Below are 24,277 nucleotides of genomic sequence, written 5' to 3' on the forward strand. Positions count from 1 at the left end.
CCTGCTCAGCATATGTTGTTTTGCGTGCCTTTTAATGAGACTAAATTCGTGCGGATTGGCTTTTGCACACAAAATTAAACCCTGGAAGCACGTCGTGTTATTTACGTGCGTCTGTCCGGGGCTTGCTTATGAATAAATCCGCATAGGCTAAAGAGGTGCGTTTGCAGCTGCAGCCCCGAGTGGTGCTTGCTTGCCGTGCCAATGGGAGCCTCTCCCTCGTGGGGGCGGAATCCGGAGCTCTCCGAGGAGTTCAAGCGGCCCGGTTTCTCTGGTTTCCACAGATCCCACCCCCGTGCGCTCACTAGGCGAGCTTGCAGCGTTCTGTTGAGCTGGCAAAACGACGGGGTCGGCTGGGCGATCATGGCTCAGTACGCGCGGGGGGCAGCTGCAGTGGCCGTGATCCGAATTTGCAATCCTCCGCTCAATACGCTCAGGTAATTGTGGGAGCTGGATAAGGCGAAGCTTGGTTGCGGGTAACAGGAACAGGGCACAAACCTGAGGACCCGTACTGGGAAGCAAGCCCCATTTCCATGATTTCAATAGACTCTTAAGTAAAAAAAAAAAAAAAAAAAATTTTTTTTTAAAGACGGTGTAATAATACTTTTATTGGTTAGTCTTTATGAAAGGTGTTGCATGACTTCTGGTTTTGGATTTTGCCATGGAGCAACATAGCTGCTTACCTCCAGGTAAGTTTGCATAGCATTGCAGCCATAGGACACACTCCTAAGGTGGTTTACTCAAAAGTAAGAACCATTGTATTCAGCAGGGCTTATTCCCAAGAAAGTGTTTTTAGGATTGCATCGCTATGCTTGTCATTCCCTATTTTCTGGTAAGTTTCTCCAGTGTGGTGTAGAACTGAAATCTGAAGCAGGAAAAATGTTGGTATGTAGGGGAGGGGGCATGACTCAGTGGAAGAGCATCTGCTTGGCATGCATAAAGTCCCAGGTTCAGTCCCTGGCATTTCCAGTTAAACAGGATCAGGCTGTAAATGATGTGAAATACTGACCTTGATGGACCAAAGGTATAAGGCAGCTTCATTTGTTTGTACATCTTTTTGTTTACATGATTAACAAATTAGTAAACTATACTTAATGAGGACTGGAGCTGAACTCCAGGGATTTCCTCTAATTCCTTTAATTTAGGCAAGGGTTAACATACGTTTCCCCTTTGGCAAAGCTCCTATGCCTTTTATAATTGTATGACAGATAGAAATTCAACAAATGAAGCTACCCCCCATACCCACTGTATCCACTAATTGTTGTTGGTGGGGAACTAATTTATGATATCCCCTATGTTCTGTCTAGATTCAGCACTGAATACACACATTCCAGGCAGTCTATGCCACACTTGACAGCCTGTTCTTAGGTTGGTTCTGCCCCCATGTCCCGTATTACTGTGTTCCTGTTATGGATCACTGAATTCTTATCTAGTTGTTCTTCGTAACCTGTCAGAGTTCTACATGCACTCCTCACATCTGCTTTTGCCCTTATTACATGCAGGAGGATTCCTTAACAAAATTAATCCCCAGTGTCTACTTGTGATCTCTCAGGGGCTATAATGCAATTTTGTACACACTGTTTGACTTATCAAAAGTGCCTGACTAATCTTAATTGAACACCAACAAACATCCATTTTCAGAAGCTTTTTTGAGATTCAGTCCATTGTTCTGGACCCTTATAGTTCTCAGAAAAAGGGTTCAGAACACACACACCTGAGTTCTTTTCAAGGTATAGAACTTCAGGCCGACTAGTTCAAACAGTCTCTTACTGTTCTTTAGAGGCTGTGGGGACTTATCATGGGGTCACCACTTTGCACAGAGGAGAAACTTGATCATTGCTCTCTTATGCAAGTCAATTCCTTAACATGCATACAAGGATGAAATTACCTAACATCGGGACTGAGTTAAAAACTCTTAATACTCAGGGTCACATCACAAAACCCAGTAGACTAGGCAGTAGTTTAGCAGCAAGTATGTGTTGAGTTATATTTTCTATTCTTTGCAATTGTGGGGAAGGTTTGAAAATTAACATTAAAAACATTCTAATAACCTGAAAAAATTTCAATAAATTCCACTTTTAATAATAAATTGCTGTTAGCAGATTCTCCAGACACAAATCATAGTCATGGGTTGGAAACTGGTTAATGTATAAAAGGAAACTCATATTTCCAGGACTTTGGATCCAGGGACTAAGCCATGGTTAATGATCCCACTGTGATTTACTGTATTGCTGCTTGTTGTTAAAGGAGTTGCTTTTCTTTTTCATCCAACCCAGACTCAAGCTTGTATTCTTCTAAAATATGATGGTTTCCTAAGAAACACAGTACCAAATAATCTAATCACAATAAGAAAGAAGATTTTAAGTGACTTTGATCAGTTTATGAGTTTCTTCTAGCTATAAATTGGTTAAATGTCAGAAATGCAACACAGACAGTATAGAATTAGATTTTGCTGAGTACATTACTAATAGCAAATACGTGATAGAACATTTCTGCCACTCTACATTTTGAAGAATCATTATTCCTCCTTTCAGTATGCCATCCTAAGCAGAGTTATACCCTAAGTCAATTGAAGTAAATGGTCTTAAAAGGTGTAGCTTTGCTTAGAATGATACTGTTAGGTCATTTATGCATGGGTACTTTCACTCATGTTTGCCCCTGGTCTGTCTTGGTTGTTCCTTGGAGTTATGCATGAGTTTTCCATCCATTAGAGATGACCTCGCTGACAGCCCTTGCAATGTCCGGGTCTTCCCATTCCTCTGTTAACCCGATTCTTCCCTGAGCTCAGCCCAGGTGAAATCCCCATGCATAAGGCAAAGTGCGGGGCATACAAGCTTGGTTTCACTCACAGCCAATTACAAAGCAGGTTGTAAAGAGGCGGGGATTCAGATACATCCTGCTTCGTCAGGGCTCTTTCTGAGCAGAAGAAAAGCTTTTTAAAACTGAGGCTTGGATTTCTCCCCCCCCCCTTTCAGATTGCTCTATTTTTCTTGTTCTTAAAATGCTTTTTTATGTAGCAATTGGGTTTGGGGGGGAATTTTCTCTCACAGTAAGCACTACAAGTAAGCCAATTACAGAGCAGCATTTACAGGGGTGGGATTTGATTTGAGCTTGGAGACTGCTGGTGCATAGACTCCCAACAGGAAAGTGTGGGTGCAGCGAGCAACGAACCCCAGGTTAAACTCCCGTGCATAAATGACCGTAGTCTTACAGCCCAGTTCTACACGTTTGCTTCAAAGTAAGTTCCATTTACTTCAGTTGGTCTTGTACCCAAGTACACATAAAATTTATTTATAGTCCGCCTTTCTCAGTGAGACTCAAAGCGGATTACACAGTGTAAGTCAATAACATTCCTTACAAAGAGACATCCAATAAGCACAGTGTAGTTCAACGCAATCAATATGAGGAGACATCTAATAAGCAGTATACTAGGATGACTGAAATCTGAATGACTGCAGCATATTAGGCTTGATACAGAATATGGATACAATGAAGGAAAGTGGTATTACATCAGTAGAAAACGAAGTGACAACGGGGTAATAAATGCAGCAAAATGATAATACACCCTATACACAGTTGTATGATCTACAGTCCATTTTGTTCCTGTTCATTGCAATCCTTAAAACATTTAGATATTAGAGAAGCCATTTTATCTCAAGCAAAATGCTGGTTAATTTTTGTTCTTCATAAAAGACTACTCAAGATAAACTTGAAGTTAGCATTTCTCTCAAACATTAATTTACATGTATCTGCTTCTTTTTTTCAAATACCATTTATTTTTAATATATTTTTAATTTTAATATATAAGCACATATATAAGCATCATCAATATTCATCATCAGGATTCATCAATATTCTCAGCACATAAATTAGGTATCTGCTTCCATGCTTTTGTGCAACGCAGTTTGCATATGTGTGCTATGTTTATGTAGCACGTATTTCATGACATGATTGTGAAACTTAATTGGATTATATAAAAAGAAGTGTGGCATGATTACTAGTGCAACAATGCCTACCATGTTGATGTGTATAGGAAACGTTTCATCCACTAGGCCAGTGTGTATCATATTGCCCTGCTTTTCAAACTATGAAATATCTTGTAACCTTATGCAATCACTGCCATGCTGCTTTTTATTTCCTCAGGCCTCCTAGAAGCTGTGAACCAGATTCTATAGCATGGTTGTACACTACCAGCATTCTATATAAAAATCAATGGAGAGAATATTATTTTAGGCTCCATTTCCTCTTCATTGCTCCTACTAAATTAATCTGCAGCCTTCTATATGGTGGATCATGCCATCTTATTGAGATGTTTAGAGGCAGAAGCAGGTATTAAGGGATGTGCTTTAGACTGGTTTAAATTATTCCTTGAAACTAAATCCAGATGTAGGTTTGTGCAAGAGGTTGCATAACAGCTTCCACAATAGTTTGTTAAAGTGGGAGCACAAGAGCTGCTATAAAACCTACCTATTGTGAATTCTGGTGCAAACTCTTACAGAATAACACTACCCACTATTTCCCTTATCATCATGGTTCTTTGGATCCAATTCATATATTCTGTAACTCCAAAACAAGTCAAGCTTCAGAAAATTACAGATGTGATTGGTCAAGGAAACAGTTCTGTGTCCTTGAACTGCCTTGTTCCTTCAGCATGCTGGGAGGCTTTTCCCAGTTGAGGTAGAGGCTAAAGCAGATGGAGCTACCACTGAAATATCCCATATAGATTTTGTAGTTTATTTGAACTCTCATTCTGAAACTCCTTTAGGGGGTTTGTTTTATGATAGACATACGCACACCCTCAGTTACTACTCTTGTGGTTTTTAATGTGACTCTCTAATTTGTTTTAGTGTTAAAACATTACTGGCTTTACAACAAGAAGTGAAGCATGCAAATATTGATCCCACTGTGAAAGCTGTTGTGATTTGTGGTGCAAATGGCAAATTCAGTGCAGGTAAGAGCCTCCAAATACATACTTGTGTAAGCACCATCTGTTTGTTGCTCCTATTGAAGATTGTGAAGTGTTACAGCTATACTCTGATATTGTGGCTTTGCCAATGCAATTGCCTAATATTAGCTTAAAATATTACTAGCTAATTAAATGTCAAATGTGATAAAGGATTTCTCTAGACAGAAGGGGGGAGCAGTTTTCCCTGATTCCTCCTCCCACTGCAGACCTCTGACTCCCCTCCCCCTCATGCTGTTCCTGGGGGTCCCCTGCCCCCTCCCCCAGCAGCATAAGGAGGGCATTTGGGGCTCCAGTAGGAAGGAAATGGGGGAATGTCCTGCTCTGCTGATAAAAATCCCTTCTATTATGGAAATTACCACTGTATCCAAGGCTTAATGCTGGACCAGCATTAGACAAAGCACAGCTTCAATTCCTGCTATGTGTCATGCAAATTGTCTCTTCATCATTCTACTGGAGGCTTTTAATTTCTCCAGCTTACCTAGTTTTGTGTTGAATTTGCTAGCAATTTTTTCCTCTCCATTTATCAATAGGGATATTGAAAATAATTAAACTAAGAACAGATATGTACAGAATCCCACTGAAGATTCATAGGAGAATTTGAGATCTGTTGTAGTGTTGCTATATAGTTTCTGGAGCAAGCTGTTTGATGTGGTACAGCAATTAAGCCATTCTGCAGTATTCAGTACAACACATGTACAAGGGCAGTTCACTCTCCATGTGCACTAGTGTAGTTTAATAGTTTTCAAAGGCTAATAAGAGAACTAAAGGTAAAGGTCCCCTGTGCAAGCACCGGGTCGTTCCTGACCCATGGGGTGATGTCACATCCCGACGTTTCCAAGGCAGACTTTGTTTGTGGGGTGGTTTGCCAATGCCTTCCCCAGTCATCTTCCCTTTACCCCCAGCAAGCTGGGTACTCATTTCACCGACCTCGGAAGGATGGAAGGCTGAGTCGACCTTGAGCCGGCTACCTGAAACCGACATCCGTCGGGATCGAACTCAGGTCGCGAGCAGAGCTTTTGACTGCAGTACTGCAGCTTAACACTCTGCACCATGGGAGCAAAAAGCAATTTCTTCCAACCCCTGCTACAAGGTACCTACAGATGACTTTCCATGGGGCAACACCAGTATCTTTGACAATAGGTACATAATATCCACACAATTTTACTTGGGGCCAAGCATAATATCTCTAGGCCTGGTGTCAGAGCGGTGTCCCATCCATACAATCACATCAATGCACAGAAAAGAAAAAAGTATATTTTATTACGGAAATTACCTAAATATCATGATAATATCATGATAATGGACTTGGAGCCTGGGCCAGGAAACTGAACCTTCAAACCCCTATAAAGTGTACCCATTCTCCTCCTCCCCCTTCATGCTTGAGTCATAAGAACAGTGAAGAAACAGACTAGCAAGCCATCCCTATTCCTTTGTTTTGGTCCCTGGGAGGTTGAAAAGCCTTGCAGCTATCCCAAGTCTCCACTTCGCCCCAGGTCCCCTTACCCTCATCCCTGGAGGTGTCAAAAACAAACAGTGCAACTCCTGCTGCCACCAGTGACTCTGAGATTATCTCCTGCTAAACAGAGTTGCACATCTAGCATTCTGTTCCAGGACTGCCATTTAGAAGCTCAGTCTAGCTGCCACACCTACACACTTCACTCCTACACGAATGGCTGGGTATGATGTGTTTCCAGAGACCAGGTTTAGAGCATTCATATAAGGAAGTTTAATAAATGAATAGGAAGAATACACATATTCTGTTAAAGCATTCAGTCTGAGCAAGGGTGCAACGAAATGGTGAAAACAAACAGACCCCTTTCTTTACCCTTGGTACTTATCCTAAATTATGTTTGAATAGGATAAACTAGTCGCAGTAGTTTAAAGTTCAGCTTTACCTTAGATCTCATGGTTGTGACTTCTCCCCATTATCCCTTGCAACATGGACAAGAGGACGTTACTAGGTAGAAGTTTCGTCCTTCATGACTTGAGCCTCCCTGGTCAACAGCTGGAAGCTAAGAGATATTATTTTCTGTGTCCAGAAAATTTATAATTTTCCATGGGAAAATCCATTCTACCTGGGATCATTCAGATCTTCCTGTCCCACAGGGAACAGAATACCTTCTAGCAATTTGGATGTTTTCTTCTCTGTCTCTGGGTGTCACAGCAGGGTGTGGGGTAGAAAACTATTGTCCAGGTTCAGCAAGAGTCATTAGCGTAGCCAAGAGCTTGAGTGATCTGTGCTTAGAACTTGATGGTTCCTTCTCCTGACCCCCTCCTTTCTGCCAGCTACAAGCTTACAGCTGCATTCTGACTAATACACTGAGGGTAGTCCAAATTGTTGAAATATTGTGGTGAATTTGTGGGTAGAAGGCATTGCCTCCTAGACCAGACCAGTGGTCCGTCTGGTTCTGCATAGGGTTTCATACGGTGGCCAATCATTTGCTCTCAAGGCCCAGAGTCTGATCATAGTCAACTTTTGGAACATGAACATTTTGTTACTTTGAAAGTCAAAGGTTTCTGCAAAATGAAACTCGACTAAGATATTATCTCTGATCAGTATTTATTACATTCAGTCTGGCAAATAGCCATGATACCATAATTGCAATAGTTGTGTTTTATGTCGCTTTCACCCTCCAAGTTCTACATAGTTTAAAAAACAAAATATAGGATCAATTAAAAGGCAATTTCTGTACACTGTATGAGCATCTGTGTTGCATATTTGACTAATATCTCAACTTGTAGTCTGAAAACCGTGACTGCCGTTGGCTATCATTTGCCAAACTATAAAATGATTTAAAAGGCTGGTTATTTGGAGCACATAAGAACATAAGAACATAAGAAAGGCCCTGCTGGATCAGACCAAGGCCCATCAAGTCCAGCAGTCTGTTCACAAAGTGGCCAACCAGATGCCTCTAGGAAGCCACTAACAAGACGAGTGCAGCAGCACCATCCTGCCTGTGTTCCACCGCACCCAAAATAATAGGCATGCTCCTCTGATACTACAGAGAATAGGTATGCAGCATGACTAGTATCCATTCTAACTAACAGCCATGAATACCCCTCTCCTCCATGAATATGTCCACTCCCCTCTTAAAGCCCTCCAAGCTGGCAGCCATCACCACATCCTGGGGCAGGGAGTTCCACAATTTAACTATGCGTTGTGTGAAAAAATATTTCCTTTTATCTGTTTTGAATCTCTCACCCTCCAGCTTTAGCAGAAGACCCTGTGTTCTAGTATTATGGGAGAGGGAGAAAAACTTCTCCCTGTCCACTCTCTCCAAACCATGCATAATTGTATAGACCTCTATCATGTCTCCCCTCAGCCGCCTTCTTTCCAAGCTAAACAGCCCTAAGCGTCTTAACCGCTCTCCATAGGACAGTTGCTCTAGTCCCCTAATCATTTTGGTTGCTCTTTTCTGCACTGGTAGAGTCATTCTGATGGCTGTGTTTATTTTCCTCAGGTGCTGATATCAAACTGTTTTCCAGCCCTGATTTGGGAAATGGGCCCAGTCTGGCGTCAGTAATTGATTTAATAGAGAAGAGTGACAAACCAATGGTGGCTGCAATTGAAAGTCTGGCACTAGGAGGAGGCTTGGAAGTGGCATTGGGCTGTCATTACAGGATTGCACACATGCAGGTAATCTTTTTTTTAAGGTATAGACTGTTCAGCAGAAAAATAATTGATACACCAAGAGTGCAAGCCATTTACAACCATAACCCTGAATGAAGTACAGAAAGTAGCCCCCAAGCTGTAGCACCTTAAATGAAATTTCTATGAGCGGAGGCACTTCTTCTGCCATTTGCATTCGTCAAGAGGCCCAGGTGGTAGCAGGAGCCATTTTTAGAGTAGAGTATGGCTAAATGGCTATATGCTTCATCACACAAACTCTCTCATTGATCCACAAAGCCACTCTTTTTTGTTATATCATAATATGATATAGATTACATTGTTATGTCATCTTCAGAAGATAAGATGAAACAGGTAAGATGATATCTGTATAGGTGGATTTTCTGTTCAGTGTAACAGAATCCCTGAATTTATTTGAATGAATCCAAGCTACAGAAATCTCTTTAATATTCAGGTGGTACATAAATTGATTTTATCCCTAACCTAATTTTTGGAACTGACTAAATTTTTCAGAATCTCTTTTTAACATAAGCAGGATGCTACCTAGAAAAACATGTCCTTACTGAGAATAAAAGGAGGATTCTAGGCAAGGCCTATAAGCTAAAGGCATTCCTCCCAATGGTTTTCATTGCAAGTGATGTTGGGGATAGGATACCCACATGAAGATTTCTTTTTAAGGAAGCCAATGGAGAATCTGTCACAGATAAATATGTAACATATTTTGAATGCACCATATGTTGACACATTCTGCTGACCTTCTTGTTGCTCCTTCTTAAGAAAATCTTGAGACTAGATTTCTTTACTCGTGGTCTTTCTCCTGCACAGCTAGTCTACTCACCCAGCTCAATTTGAACAAAAAAAAAATCTTAAATAGCAGCACAGCTATCTCTGCAATCCAGCAAAGACATCCCTTTTTAGCAAGGCTGTCCTCCTCACCCAGAATCCATTAAGTAAGGGTCGGACCTTGTACTCCTTGTTCAGGGTTCGAGGCATGCAGGAGGATGACATTAGGAATTAGATGTATTTTGAGCACCCCTTTTCTACTTATGCAAAGGTAGATGGATTTTAAATTGAGGAATTTAGTGGTGAGAAAAGGAAAAAAAATTCAAGATATCTGAAGGTACATGACACAGCCTTTTGCAGAAGCTAAACAGGATTGGTTCTGATCAGTTCCTGGATGGGAAACCACCTGGCAGTCCTATGCCTGCCACCTTGAGTTTCATGGAAGTAAAGCATGAAGTAAACACAAGAAAAGTGAAAAGCAAGTTCCAACTCCTGAAACCCAGCTTTTTTTCCAAGCTGAGTTGAGTCGCTTTCTAATATGGGCCCACACAGAACAGCTTTCTAGAAAGATTGAAGGGACAGGATGAGCCTTGTCTGTTGCTTGACCAGAAGCATTTGATCATATATGTTGTCCATTTTTGCTGCAGGCACGGGTCGGTTTGCCTGAGGTGACACTGGGCCTACTTCCTGGGGCTGGTGGGACTCAACGGCTTCCCAGACTGATTGGAGTACCAGCTGCACTTGAGATCATCACAACAGGTAAGCCTCCTTTAGATGTGATGTGCAATGCAAATGTCACAAACATAAATGCTACAGAGTCCACTTGATTGTGTGCAAAGTCATTAAAAGGTACTGTAAATTATTGGCAGTAGTATGTAAGACAGGGATCATAGATCAGTAATGTGCATATATAAGGTCCAAGCTGCCATTTTTAGCTAAGATCTCAGGTAGTGGAGCAGGGAAGACCTGCTAAGCTAGTACTAGGCAAATGGACCATTGACCTACCTCAGTATAAGGCAACTACTTTTCTATATAAGGGGAATAGGAACAAGCAGTTTCATTATCTTTCACTTTTGCTTGCCATCCAGTTTACATCCTTTGCTGTTACTAAAACTATATTAGGGTTGTCTGTCTGGAAGCCAGCAGCTGGTGAAGCAGGAACGAGTAGTCCAAAACCAACTGAACTAGTCCCTGAGTGAAGAGATGCTCAGACTGAGGAGCCAGGCCAGCATTAGTAGGTTTAAACCAAGCTGGCAGAACCCTAATAGTCCTTTGTGTCACCTCATCCCAGCTGAGTTGGCATCTGCAATATCACCTTCTTGCCTTTAGCAGTGGTGATGCTGCAAGACAGCAACAAGTCGGGCCAGCCAATAGCTCTGTTTTCCAGGAAGCTGCAGTGGTGATGCAGGTGCCTGGGACTTGCTGCTGAAATTCCTGTTCTGGGGCCCTTGAGGCCTCACTGCATTCTGCCCAGTTAGGCCCACTGCACTTGTGTTTGTATTTTGCCTATCTCTTCAGCCAGCGTGGTATGGTGGTTAAGAGCAGTGGACTCTAATCTGGAGAACTGGGTTTGATTCCCCCCTCCTCCACATGAAGCTGGGTGACCTTGGGCTAGTCACAGTTCTCTCAGAACTCTGTCAGCCCCACCTACCTCATAAAGTGTCTGTTGTGGGGAGAGGAAGGGAAGGTGATTGTAAGCCAGTTTGAGACTCCTTAAAGGTAGAGAAGATCAGGGTATAAAAACCGACTCTTCTTCTAGCATTCACCCATATGGTTGAGGAATGGTTTATTCATTTATTTATTTACATCATTTATAATCCAGCTTTCTCACTGAGACTCAAGGCAGATTACACAGTGTAAATCAATACAATCCACAGGATGGGAGATCAGTAAACTGTGCAGTAGGATTTGGATTGCAGAAATCTGAAACAGAGCTGAAATAAGGCATAAGCATTAACGTGACATATTAAACAATACAGAAATCAGTTGTCTTTATTATTGAGAAATAAATTTCACTGAGCTTTCCTTAAGACAGTTGATTATCAGGTGGGATATGAGTGAACAGTGAACTCAAAAGGTCTTACTACTTTATGACAGGAAAGCACATACGGGCAGCTGAAGCACTGAAACTGGGAATCATCGATGAAATTGTAGAAGAAAATACGGTTGAAGCGGCAATACATTTAGCAGAAAGAGTGTCTGGTAAGAATCCTTGACTGTCTTAGAGCAGCAGTGAGGGGCAAAAAGCAGGAACTGAAGCTGTTGTTGCAGTTATGGGGGGAGGGAAAGATATGTAGCCTTCATGAAACCTACCGTTTGACTCACCCCTCCTGTAATTTCCTAAAAACTGTAGGTAAGGCAGCTACAAGCAGCCCACCTGATTGTAAGACAAAAGATGAAAAACGTCCGGGGGGCGGGGGGAAGAAACTAATAATAAACATTTAAATAAGAGATCAAGTTAGAATAATCTGTTTTTATAAAATACAATCAAATTTTTATCATTTGCAAGGACATCGTATACATGATTGTTAAAAGGTTAAAGACTGTATTACTGAATTGCTAAAGACTGTATTACTGAATCCCAACAAGGCTGGTACAAAGTATTTTGTTGCCCTGTGCGCATACACCAAATCACACCACCTCTTCCCGCAGCATCACCAGCTGGGAACAAGATGAACTCAGCAGCGGTGAGGCTTAGGTTAGACCTGGCCTGCAGTGGCATGGGTCTGGGAGGCAGCTAAGGGCTTAGGCTATATATGTCGCTGCTTCCTTTATCTCCACTGGCAGGAAACAAGGTGAACCCAACAACGCTGCCAGTGCCCCTGGGATTTGGCTTGGACCCAGCCAGCAGTAGAGTGATTCTAGGAGGCAACAGCAGGAGGCAACAGCAGGCATAGGGTATCCTTCTGTACTGCCACCAGCTGGAAGCACACGGAGCACCAGAAGCATGTCAGTGCCCTCCTTGTTATGATGCCCAAAGCCACAACTTGGGTGGAGAACCAGCCCTGTCTCCTTATGAAATGTCCTGGTTAATACGTTTTGTCACATCTGACTTATGGGGACTCCTGGTGGGGTTTTCAAGGCAAGGGACATTCAGAGGTGGTTTGCCGTTGCCTGTCTCTGCATCACAATCCTGGTATTCCTTGGTGGTCGCCCATCCAAATACTTGCCAGGGTCCACCCTGCTTAGCTTCTGAGATCTGACGAGATCAGGCTAACCTGGGCTATCCAGGTCAGGGCTGGTTAATATGTCACACATCCAAATAACAAATAGTTCTGAGAGTTTATATGACACAATGAAGATAAAACTCAATCATGGCTTTTGGGTAGCTGATAATTGGACCCCTTTCCACAGAGTCTTCATCAAGAGCCAAATTAAAATAAATGTTAGAAGTCTGTATGAATCCTCAGTCGGTTTATGATTAAACAAGTGTAATAACAATTGCAGTCGCAATCGTGCAGCTTCTGACTACAGATAATGCTGTTAAGTTCTTCAGGCAGTGAAAATTTAGGATTTGTAGTGTAAAGAACTTGTCGTAAGCAAAGGGCCAGAACATAAACCTTTCACCAGAAGCAATCTTCAAAGTTCCAAAGAAGCCATAATCCTTAGCAGGAAAGTGTTTTTTCCTGTACATAAGAGTTTGATGTAGTGAGTGGAGTGAAGGCCCTCTCTTCGCTCATCTTAACACAACCTTACTCTTTGTGTTTCTCATAGAGGTGGAAGGGATCATCTGAATCATCTAGGTTCAGGCTCCTGTGCTGAGTCTACATGTCATTCCCATACCACTCTAGGAACACTAAGACGAATGTAGCCCAACAAGTAAGATGTGGTAGCCCACTAGGAGCTTCCTAATTCTCCTATTTTTGTTACTTTCTTGGTTCTGCAAAAATACAGGAGTGTCATACACTTGGCAGGCAGGCTGGTTGATGTTTAGCTTGATATATCACAGATTGTTCAAGTTCAACATAAAGCATCCCTAACAGATGCTTGCTTAAGCTTTCCTTTGAAACCTTCCAAGGAATGAGATTGCACAACCGTCTCAGAACACTTGTTATTGCTGCTGAGCTGGTCTTGTAGTTATGAATTTCTTCTTATTGTTTAACATAAATCAACTTCCCTCGTCTACCACTTGCAGTGAAAAGCATTTTCTAAACGTTTGTTCACTTCTCTGCTGACAATGAGACACTTATTGTGCAGTGACTTGGAAGTTTTTTTTTTTTTTTTAAGCTAGCCAGATCCCATAGGAACACCTCTGGCCTGGCTGAATTTCTGAAACTATTTTATTTGGTTAAATTTCCTCATGAAAATTTATATATTCAGAGTCACTGCCAACATGTTACTAAACTTGGTACCCAAGGAGCATTATTGCCAGTTGTGACACAAACACAAGTGGCAAAAAATGATGCTCACATTAAACTGGGTGGTCCAGTCACCCTATCAGTTTAAAGAAGTAATTGCAAAACACGATACCATAGTTAAAGACTTTCTTTAAGTACATATTTTTAAAAGGTTGAACTACATTGTCCTACACTTTGAAAAATCATACATAAAACCACACGTTCTTAGATGAATCCATTATTGCTTCTTTGAAAACTATCATGGCGATCACACGTTTCCTAGGACAAAAGGGCCACTAGGTTTAACTGATCCCTCAAGCCATGTGCAGCTCACACAGTTATATACCTTATGAGCAAGAAACAGAATGTGTAGTATTTTTACATCAAATTTTTTTGCTGCTTGGCCACCTGATGGCACCAAACCCTGAAAAATAGCATTGCATTCAGCTCCCGCCTACAGAAGGAAACATTGGCTGGCTGTTTTCATGGAGGGCTGTGCCATTGTACCACAAAGTGTGGACACTGTCTTTGTATCTATAGCTATTGGTTTATTTTAAGTGTGATACGGTTACATTCAAGTAGCACCTTTTTTTCTTTCATGGTTTTTGACTGAGGATATTCTGCAACTGCAGTGTGGTTTAGTGATTAGGATGTTGGGTTTGGAGATGAGAAGCCGAGGCTTAGATAACCATTGAACAGCCCAGAAGGTAAACTGGGCACCATTCTGTCTCAATCTAAGGTACACTAAGACTAAAACATGCTCTTCTGCTCTCCTTAGAGTAAAAATAAGATATGAATTTAACGAACAGGTACTCAAGTGTCAGTCATTGTCTGCATTCCACCTACAACAAAACAAAGCTGGGAGTGTTTTACTGCCCAGCTATTCCATTATCCAGTGGGTCTGAGAGAAGGTTCCAAAAGAGCAGATCTGGCTGTCATCACATTTCTGTAATATGCCGACAGCTGTCGTTAACGCCTATGGGTAAGTTTGCAATCCATAGGAGGTGTCTTTTCTATTCCTTTGAGAGACACCTATAGAAGGACCAATAATGCTTGTTCGTTACCTAATTTATTTATTTTATTTATGCCTCACTTTTCTGCCCAATCAGCACCCAAAGAGGCTTACATCATTATCCTCTCTTCTGTTTTACCCTCATAATACCTTTGTGAGGTAGGTGTGACTGGCCAAGGTCACCCAGTGAGCAGCAAGGCAGAATGGGGATTCAAAGCTGGGTCTTCCATATCCTGATCCAACACCCAAACCACCAAAAAACACTGGTTTTCTGATTGATTGTTTGCATGGAACTTCTTTGGAGATCAGATATACTCATGCAACACACTTGGCTCTAGAGTCCTCATTGCCGAGATAATCCCCTGCCCATCTGTGTTGAAGATGGGGACTGCAGAAGGCAAAGCATGAGTTATACTGTTCCTATAGTCAAAGACAAATGGTAGACCCTCATGTAGTGAATGTGTAATTTAACACAGAAGTGCCAAACTAGGAAGGAAAGACACCTAACTGAAGCCAATACCATAGCAACCACCGTCTCTGCATCAAAGTACTTTTCTCAAAAAGACAAGATATCTGGCAATTTTCTGACTACAACACGTGTTCTCACGTTCTGGAGCTTTTGTCTGCTTCTAGAGGCATTCTTGCTTCATAGATTATGCTATCCTCACCATGAATCCTATGCAACAATGGGTTTACAGGTTACTAATTAGGTCTTTTGATGCATATCGTTCTAGTTCTGGGCCATAATGTCAGCAGAGTGGCTAATAGCTAATGAACTATGATGATCTGGGGGTCCCTGGTTCAGATCTTGCCTTTACTACAAACTCACTAGGTGACTGTAGGAAAACCAATTTCTTTCAGCCTCTGGGGCCCCCAGCCCCATTGCAATATGGAGATGATAATACTGGCCTTTCTTTTATAGTTGTTCAAAGGCTCACAGCAATATAATGAGTGTAAAGTCCTGTATAAAGTTTGTTATTACTACAAAGTGTAAGATCTGGTTATGTTATATGTTGTTACAATATTTTATATGAAGCCTATTGCTTTCATTTTGCAAGTGGATGGAATTCTCAGACCCATAGTTCCCTCGTATCCCTTACCCTTTAAACTCTGCAAGGAATGAAAGATGCTGCAGGACCTCCTGTTCTAAAGAAGCTTGGACCAAAAAACAAAGATACAATACAATTGCACTTCTTTTTGGTAGGTGGAAGTACATTCCATTGTACTCTGTGAAATTCAATTCTAAATAAACATGAATAGAATTAAGAAGCAAATCTTTTAGCCCTAGTTTTTCTTTTCCATTAAAGGACAATAAATTGACTTTCAGTTTGTCACTAAAAGACACAGACTGATTTGATTTTTCTTTCCCTAATAGGTCAACCACTGGGACCTCGTAGGCTCTGCTCAAAACAAATTCCCAGGCTACCCAACATGGAAGCCATCATTGAAGAGGCACTGGTGAAAGTGAAGAAGCAGGCCCGTGGGTTTCTTGCACCAGAAATGTGCTTCCAAGCTGTAGAAGCCTCCTTGCATTTGCCCTTTGAGGAGGGAATCCGCAAAGAGAGAGAACTCTTTCTCTTCCTGTTGTCTTCGGGCCAGGCGACAGCATTGCAATATGCCTTCTTTGCACAAAGAAACATGGAGAAATGGACGTTGCCCAGTGGAGCATCCTGGAAAACTGCGGCCCCTCGGCCAATCCAGAGGGCGGCTGTGATAGGTGAGTCTCACAAGTTGTTCAAGCAGTTTTTGCGGCTGCAAAAACAAGGCAAAGAAAGCAATCTCTCAGTAGTTATGCAAGATTGGCTTCCTACCCAGGGACCAATCAGCTGCTCTGAAAGTTCCTGTTACTCTCCCTGTTCAGTCTTAAGCATCCTTTGATTTTGATGAAGGGAAGCCAACTTTAAGTTCTTCTAGAGTCACTCTTCCTCTTATTAATCTCCTCCCGCAGGGATGTTTCCCAGTCTCAAAGGTAGCATAGTTCTAGAGGGATAACATGGCTGCCATCCTATTGGGAAATAATCCTTGTATCCATTCAGCCTTGGCTTCCTTTCTGAGTGCTGCACAACGACTGAAGGTACAAAAAAATCTGTCTTTCGTAGTATCTGGGCACCAAAGACCATTAGTTCAGTTCAGACATTATGCCAAATCTGGCTTGAGCTTTTAAATGTTCTATTGGAAAATGATGGTTTAGAATAAGGGCTAGAAACCTTTTATAACTAAAGAGCCAAGCTATGTCAAAATTCAGAGCAAGAGATCAACGAACAGCCCGTATATGAAAGCCAGTTTGCATAAGTGAAAATATACAACTCTGGGGCTCTTGCAGGGGTTGTGTGGAGTCCTGCCATGCGACTGTGTCAGCTTGCTGGCCCAGCAGGCTTGCACGGCCTCAGAATGAGGAGAGGGGGTTGCATCAACTCTTTCCTCCTCCTTCCTGTTGGATTCCACCCTCTCACAGCCTGAGCTGAGCCAACTTCTACCTCCTCAGCATGCTTCAGGGCCCTCCCTTAAATCCTCCCCCCCAGGGAAGGCCACACCTTCCCGTCAGTCAGTCCCAGCCCTCTCTAGGACCTCCAGTGTACTTCCTACCTATGGGGTGGGCAGTGGCCCAGACAGGCTAAACATCTCCCCCCATCTCACCCACCCAATTGGCTGGGACTCGCACCTAACTTTCCCTTGGTTTCCTGCTGACTTCGCCCCCCTCCCAGCCTAGGAGCTCTTGAGTCAGAGCATGTGCCTGCCTGGGTCCCTGTCGGCTTGGTAAGGCCGAGGCCAATGCTAGTTCTGCCTCATTAGAGGCAAACTAGCCTCATAGAGGTGGTGGTGGCTTCAGCAGTGATGCAGCTGCCTGCACCTAAGGAGCCTGGGCAACCTGTGTCTGAGGCAATAGCCGTGGCAGCTATCCACCCACCCACCCCTTGGGCATTAGGGCTTGCCGCAGGTCTTGCCTCAATGGCACTGCTTCTCCCTGCTCCCCAGCTGTTGGAGCTGGCCAAAGTGGCCTCAGATGATATTGCGCCATCCGCCTGGACCCTGGGAAGCCCACCAGCCTCCTTGGTAAGTCCGTGAGGGTTGCGCCAGACACTGACATAATATCTCTGTATCTAATTCTGAACATGCCAAAATCTGTGGCTACTTAAGAATAGACAAGGCCGATGTTTCTACAAATAATAGGAAGGTTGGTTGGTAGGTGGGAAGGAGAAAAGGAAGCAGAGAAAAGTGAGGATGTGGGGGGTGTCAAGAGGAGGGAGAGAGGAAACAGTGTAGTGAGGGGAAGCAGGGGAAAGTGAGATGCCCCCCCCACAAGTCTTTGTGGGTTCCCTGCCACGCACCTGGGCCAGGCTCAACCACCACCATGCGACTTGGCCAGCATTTTTCCAGGAGAAGGCTTCTGGGGAAGGAAGGAAAGCTGAAGACAGAAGGGCAGATGAAGGTAGGTTGCCTGGTGGGTGAGAATGAGAGAAGGAAGCAGGAAAAAAGGAAGAGGCTATGAGGGCTTTCAGGAATGGGAAGAGGAAATAGTGGGAGAGGGGAAAATGAGATTTCCACCTGCAAGTCCTCGCGAGTCCCCATTTGTTACTGATAATTGACATGTTGAGTAATAATCCATAACATTTTGGCAGCCCAAACACTATTTGTTGCCAGTGCTTTATTAGGAAGTGACACATACAAGGTCTCATGATAATCAATAAATATAAACATAAGTACCACGTGCAATTGTTGTAATGCACTGGCATAAGTTCTGCTGTTCACTCCTGAGTCTATGGCACAGCACCCTGTGGAAGTGAAGTGGTGACCCTAACTCTGGCTTGTCGATTCAGAAGTCATGTGTAACCATACTTAGCATGAGCTGTGGTTTAGTATGATGTCTGAACTGACTCCCTTCCACATCTATGATGAATCTGTAAAAATAGTAGAACAAGGGGTTTTTTTTGGCTGGGCAATGAAAACGTTTTTACTCTGCTAAACTAAATTCTTACCTTCATAATGTGATGATTTTTGAAAGCAGCAATATATACAGAAGAAGGGATTTTATCTGGCACAATACATTAGGCAGACAGACCCTTTTCTACACAGACATTAACGGTACAAGAACAGCGCTTGTTTTTCTTTGCCTCTGGCCACCCTAAGGAGAAGCTCAGCTGGCGGTTGCCAGATTTAAAATTGTATCCTCTTTTAATTTACAAACATACCTAATAATTCAGGGATGTAATAATACCAAAATGTTTTCTTTTATAGTTGCCTTTTAAGAAGATTTCTTCTCAGGATGTTCCACTCTTCTCATTTTGCAATTTTCTATTCTCCCCCCACCTTTTCTGGAAGATAATGCCTTCATTAATTTTGTATAAAGGCAGCTGAAATAAAACTCTTTGATGCGCTGCACATATTTCTCAACAGCCCCTTGCTGTTCTGCATATTGATCGGTGTACTCAGTGGGAGACAATTCTCTAAGTAGCCCAGCTCTCAGCAATGTCCTCTTTGATTTTAAGAGAGAGCCAGCTATCTAGTCTCTCTACTTCCCCCACACACAATACTGGTTATTAGATACAGGATGTGGTTTGCTGCAGCCTGTGCAATCTGAGCCCTCTGCAAACTCATCTCTGCACAAGGCAGCCTTGAGGAATATGTCTCCAAATGACCCTTTCCTCTTTCCAATCTTTATTATAGTTCTTTGCATGATTCATACCCCTTTAGTACATAAATCCTTGGGTAGCAAGTTAAATCTGCCAAGAAGCTTGAACCCTTAAGTTGCTATGAACTCATTCATTGGAGAAATGACAGTCATATAAAGTAGCATGGAGCCTGAGGCTTAGCACATGTGAGATGTTTCTTGTTTTTGAGCTTGCAGACTGAATATATGTCTGCCTGATCTGCATTACCACATGGGCTTTAGAGTGAAGGGACCATTTTTGAACTTTGTGGGAAGGAATGAGTGACAGGTGTGCTACAAGACGAGTGACACATATGTAAAATTATTGTCTGTAATGGAAATACAGGTCAAGCCAGAAATATTAACTCTGAATTATCATTGGAATGGAATTGAGCAGAACTAGTTTACCCAGAGGAGGCCGTTACTCCAAATTAATACAAATCCTAAAGTAATCATGTCATGGAAGCACTAGCGTCTACCAGCATCTGTTCCACATATTGGAACCTTATTTGCATATTCTACAGAAACTACAACAAACCTTCAAATAAACAGCACTTTAATTGCACATAAATAATCAAGAGTATATTTTAGGATATTTTAAGTCGACTGAATTCTACAATTATACATGGGTCGCTGTGTATTGCGGCAAACTTGCTTAGTTGCTTCAAGCGAACTGAATCAGAAATGCCTTTAAGGCATTGCTAGAATGAATTTTGCATGATTGATTGCCACTTGAGTATTTCTGGTGCTCAGCTAGCTCACAAATTGATTCAGTCCATCTTTCATTTCTTTGTACAGAAATGCAAAAGAACAGTTTTCGTGTGTAAGGACAGCAATATCTAAATGCAGCCTGAAGTATAATGACTGACAGTAAATGTAAAAGTAGCATGAATCTGAAACGCACTGGTATCGCCACAATGACTGGTACTTAGTTTGATCATGTGATTACTGGTATTAAACTTTAGAATAGCTTCACAGAGGCAGGGCTGGGTCCTGTGACTTGAACCTCCATACAGTGTGTGAATTGAGAATGATTTTTTTAAATAAGCAAGCTAGGGATTTTCTGAGCATTTACAGCATCATTATCTTTCCCTACTGTGTCACCACAGATATAATAAATGACGGAATATAAGGTTTTTATACTATTTTTTTCCTTTCAAATTCAGATGTACTACAGATTGCATTCAATATAAAAAAAGTATATAGCAGAATCTGTGGTGTGTTAATGTGAGTTTGGGAGCTAAGATATATGGATTCAGTTTTTAAATATGCTTCCTGTCTGGATGGGAAAGCCAAGTATATTTTCTCCTTTATCTTTATTTGTAATGCTAGTACTCTGTCACCTTGTGTACTCTTGTCACTAGAGTGTTCTTGGTTTCAGAGTTGTTTTTCTTGTACATGGAAACAGTACTACAGCAGCACCTAATAAGAGGTTATAGTAGCAAATAAAGATATATCAGTTGAGAAAAGAGAATTACAAAACAGCTTCTCCATCAATTATTATCAATAACTGCACAGAGAAGTAGATTTCCTACAGGAGTAGCTGCGGGTTTTTATGCTCCATCCCCTCTTGTATTGGTATGCATATCTGGCTCTGGCTCCAACATGGATTTCTCCCCTCCCCCCTGTTGCTTTGCGGATTTTAAAAAATATTTTCCAGGTGCCTATCTTATTTCTCTGGTTAAATGTTTATATTATGCAATTTTTAAAAATGCATCAATTTTTTAGAAAACTTTGCTCTAGGGTGGGGCAAGGGAGAAAGTGGGCTTGTGATTTCCCCAAAGGCCAGCCAATTAGCACTTTGCACAGCAGGCTTTTATTGGAAATAGGAAGAATCAGGTGTTCAGAGTTTGACAATTTATCTGTCCAAAAAAGGGTGAATGCAGGTCTAAAGGGTTCCCCACACAAGTTAAGGCATTTTCACATATGTGCTGTGCTTGAGGATGCAATTTCTGTGGAGTAGGTACTTGCACATGTTGACAAAATCACTGGTACAAACAGCTTGTGGGAAATTTTAGTACCTTATTTGACCTGTGGTATTAGGAATTGATCTTGTTTTACTGATGACATAATTTCAACTCTTCTTCATAAACCTGCTTTTAGATTAATTTTTAATCCTTTGGTTTGCATTTCTTCATCTGACTAAACAGCTCACATTTGTAAAATTGATAATCTGTGCTCTGTGGGTTTTTTAATGGAATTACTAGAAAGCTAACATGTTTATCATGCAGTTTTGATCCCTTCAGCAAACCTCAGGCAGTGACAACTAGAATCCAGTGACTCTAAGTCCTGTTTGTCATGAGAAAGAACAGGAGAAAGTTAGCTCATCTCCTGTTTTTTGCCCCAGCAATATAAAAGAGCCATCTCTTTGAGAAGCTACCATATGGTATCAACTAAGGCCTTATGTAACTGGTGCAGGTGGTCCTCGTTTGGCAGCAACACTAATGACAGTTCTTTAGAGGCAGTCTTTCCAGAAGTAGTGAAAGCCAATAGGTATTGACAGCATGTGCCGCATCTCAAGATAGGAGAGATAGTTAAAGAAACAATTTGACCACTGGGTGGTAGTTTATATTCCGTTATCTGTCAAACCTTATTTAGGCCCTTTATCTGTCTTTGCCATGGAGAGCAATGATGATGCTAAATATAATCAATTTACCTGTAATCTAGACTCTCAATACTAAGCCCACTATTTAATTTCTGAACATTATCAAAGCAGCTCTAAAAAGTTAATTATATTCACCTATTTTAGTTCAGTCCATATTATGGATTAGAAGCTTTCGTTAAAATGCTAGACGAGCAAGCATAGAGACAGCGAGAGCCCTAAAGTGCAAATTCTCACTTGTTTAAAGAAACAGACTATGGTTTTCACATTATACTTTATGGGTAAAGTTCTCTCTAAAATCTCTGAGAGCGCTGTGGTAATGTAATGTCTGTGAAACTCAGTAATGAATCTGTACATCTCCAGTTTGACTCTGTCATTAACTCATTAGGTGGGCTTTGGCAACTTACTCTCAATCTCAGCCACTCCCCCCAATGCAAATAGGAAAAAAACTGGCCTATTTTACATTGCTGTTTTAAGGTTTGCCACAAGTGAACATTCTACATGAACATTCTGAAGCGCTAAATAAATGCTATTAATAATAATAGTGAAAATAATAAAAGTGTGCCTCAGAGCGCAAAACAATACTATCGTTTGGGCAACTCTTTCCTATTTATTTTGAAATGTTTGTATGTTGCTGTCTCCGTTAAGAACGGCTGTGGTGGCTCATATCAGATCTTTACAGAGAACACAGTACAATCTTATATCCTAAAAACAGAACTGAAAGGTCTAAGATACCAGTACATTTTCCTGTAAAAAAATAATAAATCCAGAGCTGGAAAAGAGAAATATACTAGTAGCATTCAGGACAAGATAAAACACGCTAGAACAAATGCCTGGGAAACTAACAGAAGTTTTTACTTGAAACCTACAACTTGGGGGCAGGCAAACCATTGTGGAGGAGGAATTCCAAAGTGGAGGTGCCGCCACAGAAAAGGCCCTTGTGACAAAATGGTTTAAACACCAAACTGCACTATGAAAAGAAAGAGAGAAAAATCATTGGAGGGTGCGGTCATAGAAGGAGAAGATTTGGAACTTAGAGGCTTGCCTGTGATTGGCTAGACTGGTAAACTGAGAGGAAGTTGAAAGAGTTCTATGGCCGTTAGCCAGAGTCTGTTGAGCAAATGAGGAATTAGAGAAAAGACAGAGACAGAAACACTATGAAGGAAATAGGACCTGAAAGAAAACAACCAAGGAAAATGTAAGTGGTGAGTAGAAATGTAAAAGAAATACAGAAGTTCCTGTATCTAAAGGGCTGTGTGATGCCCTTTTTCACTCACTGAGTCCCTACCACCCTCCATAATCTGTCCTACAGGTTCAAGGTTACATGTAGGTCAGGCAGTCACACTTCACCACCCTATCTGTCCCCTGGGGCAGAGTCCGGAGTTGTGCTGCCCTCCAGGGTCTCCCCTTTTAGCTGTACTGGTCCTTCAGGAGCCTCAGTAAAGTGATGGGAAGGGGGAATGGTCTTCACGCAACTTCCTCTCCTCTGCTACCGCTTGGCCTTTCCACCAGCTCCACAGGAGGGACCTTGTTCTTCCTCCCTGGCTCCTTTCAAGCTTGCTCTTAAAAAGCTTCCCTGGTAGAGGGGACAACTCATGGCTCTCCAATCTCTTTGGCCACCGGGTCATGGCATCCTTCTTGACAGGACCCAGGGCCAATGGGGAGCCCATTGTAGGTTCTTCCCCCTTAGCTCCACCACCCACCCTGGAATCTGCGAGGGCCTGTGCAGTCGGCCTGGCCGGGCCTTAGAAGGCCGTGGTCTTCTCACCCTCCTCTGCTTTTTCTTCCATTGGGCTTCTTTCAATGAGCTGGGGACCTGGCTCCACCTCCCCGGCCACGGACCTCCCTCCATGTGCAGCCTCCTGGGCCACGCCACTCTCACTGCCATCATTTGCTGCCATGCCACATCCCACTGCTCTCCTGAGTTTGGCAGCTCTGCCTCAGCTACTCTTCCCCGGTCACCACCATCTTGCACCACCCCTGGACAAAGTGTCTTTCCTCTTTTAAAATAGAGGGATGACCATTTCACATACCAGGGTCCTCTCTCACACAGACACCACCAGACTGGGTAGCCCAGTCCCTTCAGGCATTTGAGAGTCTTTGTTACTAGTTGACCTTTTTCCAGTCAACATTATGCTGCTCCTCTGCCACACACTTCACTCAGCCATTCCCCCTCTTGACTGGACTAACGGCTGTTTTCAACTGTCCCTCTCACCAACATGCCACCAGCTCCCATTGGTCACCTTTAGGGAGAGGCAAAACCTCACTTGTTCATCAGTTGCAACTCCAAGTTGGGAAATTCCT

The 24,277-nt window shown here is 42.3% G+C and overlaps 1 protein-coding gene across 1 annotated transcript in view; it reads left to right on the forward strand.

The window, feature by feature from the left end:
• Window positions 1–360: 360 nt before the first annotated feature.
• The window catches only part of EHHADH (enoyl-CoA hydratase and 3-hydroxyacyl CoA dehydrogenase), a 31,507-nt gene continuing 7,590 nt past the window's right edge, over window positions 361–24,277 (forward strand). Inside the window, exons 1-6 of the mRNA XM_056849519.1 lie at window positions 361–434; window positions 4,845–4,948; window positions 8,425–8,600; window positions 10,022–10,133; window positions 11,472–11,576; window positions 16,099–16,440. Coding sequence (XP_056705497.1) covers window positions 361–434; window positions 4,845–4,948; window positions 8,425–8,600; window positions 10,022–10,133; window positions 11,472–11,576; window positions 16,099–16,440 — 913 coding nt within the window. The remainder of the gene's footprint in view (window positions 435–4,844; window positions 4,949–8,424; window positions 8,601–10,021; window positions 10,134–11,471; window positions 11,577–16,098; window positions 16,441–24,277) is intronic.

This window comes from Euleptes europaea, chromosome 5 (assembly GCF_029931775.1).
Source record: "Euleptes europaea isolate rEulEur1 chromosome 5, rEulEur1.hap1, whole genome shotgun sequence".
In the NCBI taxonomy this organism is placed as follows: Eukaryota; Metazoa; Chordata; class Lepidosauria; order Squamata; family Sphaerodactylidae; genus Euleptes; species Euleptes europaea.